The 8,714-nt window shown below is 38.4% G+C and overlaps 1 protein-coding gene across 1 annotated transcript; it reads right to left on the bottom strand.

Annotated features, from left to right (window-relative positions):
* Positions 1–7,266: 7,266 nt before the first annotated feature.
* LOC133840013 (cytospin-A) lies at positions 7,267–8,187 on the bottom strand. The gene has a single exon (XM_062271665.1). It carries the CDS (start codon positions 8,185–8,187, stop codon positions 7,267–7,269), a length of 921 nt encoding a protein of 306 aa, XP_062127649.1.
* Between the last annotated feature and the right edge of the window lie 527 nt (positions 8,188–8,714).

The following is an 8,714-nucleotide window of genomic DNA, read 5'->3' as shown; positions in this document are numbered from 1 at the left end:
GAGCCGCGTGGCATTTTGGGACCTGCCAGCAGCACCTTCAGACGATGAGCTCGGGCTCGAGCTCATTGCTTCTGTTGGCTGTTGGTTGCTGTCTGCTGTCTGCTGGCTGCCTGCCACGTGCCCTCTCTTATCCTTTGCCCACTCGCCTGGCCCACTCACCTGTTGTCCTACTCGCTTATTAGTTTTTGCCTCTTTGCTACGTTGGCAGTTGTCAGGGTGCTTTCGGCGGAATTTTATATTTGTGCAGCATGCAAAATGCCGAATTAGCCAACAAAGAATGTTGTCAAAATGAAACTTGCCATGGCAACCATGGCACTCCACTCAAATGTGCCTACCACGCCCCCTTCCCAGCTCATCAGTTGCCCACATTCGAACTTGGACTCGGGGACTCGTACTTGGACTCGCATTCGTGCTCGGACTCTTTCAATTCATTTCGTCCAAATGCGCAAGCAAACAAATCCAAAGCGTTAATTAAAAACTCAAATCAAAGTCAACCACAAGAAGCACAAATACAACAAAAATCGGAGAAGAGAAAAAAAAATACGAGACACATACGAAAAATATCAGCGTCATTTACAAAGAAACAAATTGATGTCGAAGTCATAGCCAGACTTTCGTAACTGATACAGTAAAATACATTCAGAACTGTAAAAAATCACAGCCCTTTCTCAGATCTGGCAGGTAGCCAAGTCACTGTAGATGAGCAAACAAAATCCCATTACCAAATCTTCAATTCCGAATATCCAACTTAAGTACAGCAACGTCAAACTATCTTAGATATGAGTTTTAAAAATAAATCTGATTCACCATTAGAAGCGATTGCGACTGTGTGATTTATCATTTTTCAAAATATTTATTACAAATTGAATCAGAATGCTAAGCTTTTTTATGGGATTTTAATGTTTTAAGAGATCTATAAGCTGTATATTGAATCTTCTTCGATGAGACTTTAAATTAAATTAAAGTTATCAAATTAACAATAAATTTTATATATAAGCTACACTCAAATTATTTACATTATATATAAAGAATTTGATATTTCGAATGATAATTATTGAAACTACTTCTTGCTCAAATAACACTTAAAAATGTATATAGAATTATTATTACAATTATTTTTACATCAGATTTTGTATGAGTAATTTGCTGCCCAATATATTTTACATTTCAACTATATTATTTGTGAGGTACGTAAAATTAATAAGATTCTTTAGTACTTATTTGAATACCAAACAAAGAACTAAACATTGAATTTAAAATTTAGAAGAGAGTATAAACTAAAAGAGTCCCAAGGACAAAGTTGCTCCGGCAACATTATTGTACTTAAGAATTAAATTATTTTAGCTTAGAATACACAAATAAACTATAGCATTTAATTATTAGAGCATATATGTATGTCTATACCATCATCAACAAATACAAGCAAAAAGTCTGAAACCTTCAGTGACGTAACTCATTACAAAATATATCGTTTCAAATTTCATTATTATTATTATAATTTCTCGATGGAATCAATAAGATTATAAGTGCATATACCCGATGTGGACACTTAATTCAAAAGCAGCGTATGCAAAGTAAACAAGCGAAATAAAATCGTGAAAACATCTCAATCCGGTGTTGAGCTCGTTTATTAGAGCTTCATGTCGTCAATAGTTTTTTTCTTTCTTATATTTTTTTTCGCTTGAATTTTGTTATCAGAAATGTTGAATGCGTGTTAATTAATCAAAGTCGTTTGGTCAGTTGCGCATTTGCTACGCCATCCGAGAATACACTGGCCGAAAAAGTTAGATGTATTGAGCAAATATTTGCTGGGAACTAGTTGAAATTCTAAATATTTGCATTGGCCTCGTCATCCGAATAAGCAAAGATCTCAAAACTGGAGGTCAACTGGAAGCAGATTCTTTTTTTTTTGAAATGCTGGGCAGGGACATGGCATAAATCACTTTGCCAAATGCCGTTAGGATATTGGCTGTTGACAGTGAGCTAAGAAGCAAGTGTCTGCCACATGGAGGCGACACTCGGAATACTAAGTCAGAGAATAGAAGAGAAAGGAGAGAAGAATGCTGCACTTGGCATGTGCGCAACATTTTTGACTTTGTGTCAAAGAATCGCTTAAGCCGCCACGCAGTTGCAAATCCAAGAGGCAGCCACTCGTACGTGCAGCATGCAACAACAGCAACACGTATTCGTCCTTCGTTCACTCACCCACGCGTCCAGTTAGCGGCTCCATTCAGCGCGCTCACATCAATTGGCTTTTAAGCCAGAGCATAAATCAAGCGCGAGATTTACGCTACGCAAGATGCCAATGCCAATGCCAATCGGAGTGGCAATGCAAGGATTCTCGAATTCCCCGTTTTATTTTGTATTCTTATTTTGACAGGGAAGCAGGCAGGGATGGGAGGGGGGCGTTTATTGAAAGGATAATCGATGGCAACGACAAAATGCATTAAAGGATTTGCGTGGCCAACAACTTTAAAACTCCACTCAATGCCTTGGCCATGCCCCAAAGATGTCGACGAACTCGGAACTTTGAAATGCGGCTCTGCGGTCAATTTAATTGAATGATGAATTGCGTTGGACACAATCTGAGTGGGGTGTTGCACTGCTCAAGGAGAACGCAGAGGGGAGAAGGGAAGAGGAGCTGCGGTGCCAAAATACAACATCCAACATTCAACGTTGAACGTCGACCTCAGCAACCGCAGAATTTCTTCAGTTGTCACGAAAAGGATGTCAAAGGATGCGACAAATGCCAGGGGGAAGGGATGGGGTGGAGGGGGAGGGGGAGCAAGAGGGAAAGACTGGGCAGGTCGAGGCTCCTTGGGACAGTGCACACGACAAAGACGAATACGCATAATCAGTCAAAATTTATGACAAGCTCACCAGAAACACAGCTTAAACATTTAATTGGCAAACACCCTCAGTCCCCCCACTCCGCCTCCTCCCATTGTTATTGTTGCTGTGTATCCCCTGGTTGGGCTGCTTAATTAGCCATGGCATATGCTCCATTTGGCCCCCATAACGAAGAACGTCCATTTTTTGTCCCTTGCCTAGACCCAAAAAGCGTTTTTTTTTCTGTTTGCCATAGACCCTTTGAGGATCAGATTCCTCCCCATCCTCCCCATCCTTTCCATCCTGAGCAGCTCCTCCAGTGGCCCCTTTTGCCTGACATGGGCCAAGGGCTCTTGACGGATGGCTCCAGTTGCAGTCGCTGCTCATCGGTAATTTGTCTAGTGCTTCCATCTCTGCCTAGGCCCAGTCTCCTTCAAGGAATTCAACTTGTACTATCGCTTCCATCACCCTCACTCCACCTTCCTCTCTGTCTCTCTCTATCGCTGTGTCGCTTTGCTTTGTGCAGCCTGACGCATAAAAAATAAATTCGCAAGCCAAAAGGCAGCCGAAAACGTTGAGCTTAGTGCAGTTTCATGTAACGCATTATTCTTGCTTAGTGCCTCTGTCTATCTCTCGTTCTCCCGTTTTTCCGTCTCTCTCTCTCTCTCTCTCTCTCTATCTTTCTAGATTTTTTATATCTTTTTATCTGCTTCTGTTAGAGATACAGATTTCAATTTGTTATCTTGTTTTTTCCCGTATTGGAAAATTAAAAAGAATTTTGGTGCTATGAGACATACAAAAAATCCATATAAGTACTACTATATTACTCTCTGATATTAAAATGTTGAACTATAATAAAGCTTTTTGCTTATTCTGCTTCAATTAGAATTACTGGCTTCAATTTCTTATCTTGTTTTTTTGTCGTATCAAAATTAAAATTATTATTACTAAAAAAAACAAAAACATAATTTTTGTCAACAAAGATATATTTAGTTATCTATAATATAAATGTGCGTACTCTTACCATTTAATTTTTCCTATTCATCAAATCTGTAATAACTGCTTTTTGATTTCTGAAATGAGTTCCTTCATTTGCAGTCGCATGTATGGAGCTTCTTCATAGCATAATTTCTTACAAAAGCTCAATAGCTTTTCAAATTCAGTTTTTCTTTTACTTAGCAAAGTATATTACCTTTATTATTAGATGATTATCTTTGACAGTAGTGAATTGTACTAAAATGTACTAAATTCCACACGCTTACCAATTTCTTTACATTGCCAAAAATTACATGAATGGTGGATGTTGTGGACTCTATTGGTTTGTGTCTTGGCTGCGTGTGAACTCCACATGCGTGCTTAGGTTTGTTTATCGAATACTCAACTGATGAGTGTTCAGTTAACAGAAATTCAACACAGCGAAGTAACAGTGGTGAGCGTTCAGAAAACTCAACAGTTGAGAACGTTTATTGCCGAATTCTCAGAGCATACGTGATGAGCGTTCTGGATACTCAACTGTTGTGTGTTTAAATAAGGTGAAGAACATTTTAAAATGGCGCTAAATTGTTCGTTAGTTTAAATTATAAACATTTATTTAAAAATATTATTTATTTTAACCCTTTGAGGACCAATATATAATAAAAACAATCGATCATTTTTCTTAATATTCTTTTGTTTTTCTTCTGCAATTAGGCATTGCCATATCGTATTAAAACTGCGTATTTATTTTTCAAGGCTGCTGTTGTTGTTATTATAGAGTGTTCTTATTCTTACACTCCACTACACTTTCACTAATTGTTCACTCCAGGATGGATATATTTTCCAAACTCAAGTAGGTGTATTTGTTTTTACAGTCTCAGGTTTGTCAATTATACCATGCACTTCAAGGACTCGATGATACATATTGCTTTCCTTTCCTTTGTGCCAAAGAGAATAGCGGCAACAGCAACAACAACAACAATGCGTAGAGGAAATGTACACTTTGAGCGTCTTCGGGCCATAATGAGGGCAAGTAACAACATTGTAAACAAGCGGACCAACACGTCAACGCCCCTAAGCTGCTAATGAAGCAGCGCAGACAAAGGACAAAAACCTCACAAAGGTCGCATGCTGCGATAAGGATCACGATTACTAGCCATGCATTCAGCCAGCAGCTGAGAGGCAAATGGAGCTACTGAAATGCTGTTGATTTGCAACATGGCTGCAAAACGATCTTGCTCACACGCTCAGCAAAGGGACGAAGGACGAGGGAGGAAGGAAGAAGCAGCAGCAGCAGCAGTCAAAGAGAAGCAGAGAACAGAAGTCGTCAGACATACTTTAGTAGCAGAAGTAAATGTGGTTTTTATTGTGGTGATGGCAAAGGAATTGAGGCAGACACTTCAGACAGCATGGCAGGCAATCAGGTAAGCAAGTATATGCTTGACACATCCTTGCTGTTCATTTAACAATCGCACTCGGCTTGTAAAGCGATAATCCTGCCATTGACAACACACACACACTCTCTCTCGTTCTCTTTCTAAGTCCTGGACGATAAGCGGATTGGCCAAACAAAGTTGAATTGTGTTGAGTGTGTGTTTGATGTCCTGCGGCGCATATTAACATTATCAGCTGGAAGATAACCCAAAAACTATATAGAATGTTATCAGAGCACAGTAATAATGTGTGAAATTTTACGCCTGACGGGAAAGCGCCCGCTGTGCAGGACTCTGAGGGACTCTCTCGGAAGGACAGTCTCCTCATTGGTTTAATCAGCAAATGCGTTTAAGTGATTTAGGGATCTTATTCGTACTCAATTCAAATCGAATCTCGACACAAATATGGTTAGCTATTGGCTGCTTCAGGTGCAAAACTCTCTCTAATAATGGCAGTAGACAGAGAAATGCGACTTTGTCCTGCAGCTTTATTTGACGCCTGCAGCTCGCAGTCAACGATTTTTTTTTTCTGTCGCTCTTTTGCAAACGCTTTCTGCCCAACGCTTGCAATTGAATTCGCGTCACTTTAACGAAGTTTTCGAACGGAAACGGAAATTTCTTTCGCATGTTTGTCAGCATCAATTTGTTTGCTTCGACTGAAGCTGAAGCTTTGCAGCTGCAGTTAAGTGAGTATCAAACACCTGGGAAACCCACCTGGGAAATGTGCTCGCAATACGGGAAATTTCAATCTCAGCGCAAGTGGCTTTGACAAAGCAATACTACAGTTGCACTTATTCGAAGACAATATGGAAGTGAATGCTAAATAAAATGTTGTTTAATATTAAACAAAATGAACACATACAACAAAGAATATGACATAAAATAATATTCTATATTTATGACTTTATTAAATCAGTTTTCGACTTAACATCTGAATTGCTTAAAAAATAAACCACTGATTGAATCTTATTACGATTACTAACGTTTCCATGTTCTTAAATCAAAAAGAACAAAAAAAAAATCAAATTATTCAAACTAAGAACATTAATCTGACAAATTGATTGCAATATTTTTTAATCTTATAAGATTTGTGGTCTTAAATGTATACGATTTGTTTCACTTGATCTTATATCAAATGTTCTTGAAATCAATGTATTTTCTTCATTTTTCATGTGGTTGAAGAACTTTTTAGATGGCCTTAAACTAAAATCTTGATATTAAGCTATTTATCAGGGCCCGAATTTTACACTGTCTAATAAACAATAAGTTTCAAACCAGTTTAGCCCTTGCCATAAAATCTAGCATTATATTACCCTTGAGTAAATATTCGTATTTTGTCAGAGTATGTCCAAGTCTAAAACTTTTATCTTAGTATTTAACTTGACTTCTTTGGACTTCGGCATGATTTATACATATTTCTAATACAATTGTTGGGACTTGATGTGTTTTTATTAATAAGTGGATACCTTATGGATGGGTCATCAGGCAGTCGAATAAGTTTTGATATAAGGAAATTTTCTTATTAAGGCTTATTTATGTATAAAATATTAATAATTATAGGTGAGGATAAGTGGAAATTTGGGTCCATATTTGGCGATTTTGTCTGCAAATTCATTTCCTGCTATATTTTGGTGACCTGGAAACCAAAGGAGTCTGAATTTAGGGTAATGTGACATAAGTAGTGTCCTAATCGATGATGAGAAGTAGAAGTAGTAGTGTTTCAGATGGAATAGAGTGAAGATAAGGAGTCGGAGCAATGATTTCGGATGCGAAAATAGAGGAATAGTTTTGAATTATTATATTGGGTCTTCTGTAGTAAGTTGGAAAGAAGTGAAAAGCGTTGGATCCGTATGTGTATATGAATGCGTGGTTGGTAAGACTTGCTTTGATATTGAGTTCTTAGGATTTAGGATTAAGGGTTTCTGTGTCTAATGTGTTTAAATGCCAAGGAAGATTTTCGAGTGTTCGTGGGAGGCTGGAATGTTCTGGAACGCTTATTTGTCAAATATTAATGTTTATTTACGAAAGTTCACTCGCTTTTGGGCATCGGTATAGAGATGAGTTTGTTATACAGCTTGTGGACGAAAGTGAACACCTTGATATAGCTGGGACGCTTTTGACGATACAATCGGACCAAACTCCCCTCGAATTCGACGCCAATTGAACGTGCTACATCGCTGGCATATTGCAGAGTGACATCAGCATTTTTGCACTTCAAATACGACTCGTCGATCAATTCCGGGTGATGATAGTGAATGAGGGCGCAAAGCGCGTGTCCACTAGCCCAAGACGTCGAGAACTCGTACATAGGAATGCCATAGGATCGCATCACATACTGGCAATGAGCCAGCAACCTGTTGCGATGATCTCCAAACGATTCAAACAGTTTTCTATCAATGGGATCCGAAGAGTTAATATTCTGATCTTCAGCAGCATTACTCTCCTTAATGCGCACAATGGGATGCACAAGTTGTTGTTTCACCGTCGACTCTAACTTTAGACTGAAATCTAGTTGAATCTCTCGATTCTTAAGCGAATTGAGCAGCGTTTGCAGCTCAGAGCTGTATGGGACATTCGATGGCTCATCGACTATAGTTGAAGTAGAAGATCCGTCATCGGAATCAGAATCGGAATCTACCAATTCCTTGGGATGATCATCCGCTGCAAGTACAAGCTTTTCAGCCTCAGTTGAAGTGACTTTCATATTTTGTTCGAGCACATTTAATTTATCATCCATATTTGCCATCTTCAATAGTGCCTTGTAGATAATGCTTGAGAGTGTCTGATTCTGGACGAGATCTCCAATCAGTTTATCCTCTGTCGCTTCCATAGCCAAGTTATTGCGAAGATTTGCTGTTTCTGACTTGATCAACTTTAGCTTCTCGCAAATTTCACGCAAATCGCCAATGACCTCGGTATGCGATTTTCTCAGGACTGTCAAGCATTCCATTTCTAATTCTTTATTGTTTTGGTCTATTTCAGACATACTTTTTGGATACAAAAAACAAAAGGTATGAAAAGTAGGAAAAAAATATAATAAAATATGTAAAAAGAACTTGAATTCAAAGCAAGTTTTCAGACTAATAAAAAAGTGAGTTTGTGAAGTTTATCGTCACGTTTCTCGTTGTTGAAAGCTAGAGCGTAGTTTAGTAGAATGATAATGTTTTTATAACAATCAGAGATTGTATTGATAGAAAGATGTTTGATAGGTTGATTCATTTACTTCGTTCGTTTCGAGTCTGAATTGCAAGTCAATTAGGCATGAACCAGCAAAAGTGGTTGATCAAAAATATAAACAACTGCCTTGGGTTATTATGGGTTGGCATTATGACAAGTTATTACAGTGATTGGTCACCCTCAAGCATCGAGCATCTAGCATCAAGCAACGAGCATCGAGGCTTAATATAACAAAGTTAGTGTTACGTTCGTTGATGCCACATGCTTACCCCCTCAATTTTGCGTGCATGTTGCAAACAA

Source organism: Drosophila sulfurigaster, chromosome 3 (assembly GCF_023558435.1).
Source record: "Drosophila sulfurigaster albostrigata strain 15112-1811.04 chromosome 3, ASM2355843v2, whole genome shotgun sequence".
NCBI lineage: Eukaryota > Metazoa > Arthropoda > Insecta > Diptera > Drosophilidae > Drosophila > Drosophila sulfurigaster.
This window is presented reverse-complemented; position numbering and strand designations above follow the sequence as displayed.

Coding starts and splice junctions, on each gene's coding strand:
- LOC133840013 (XM_062271665.1), bottom strand. CDS start 8,187: ATGGAATGCTTGACAGTCCTGAGAAAATCGCATACCGAGGTCATTGGC.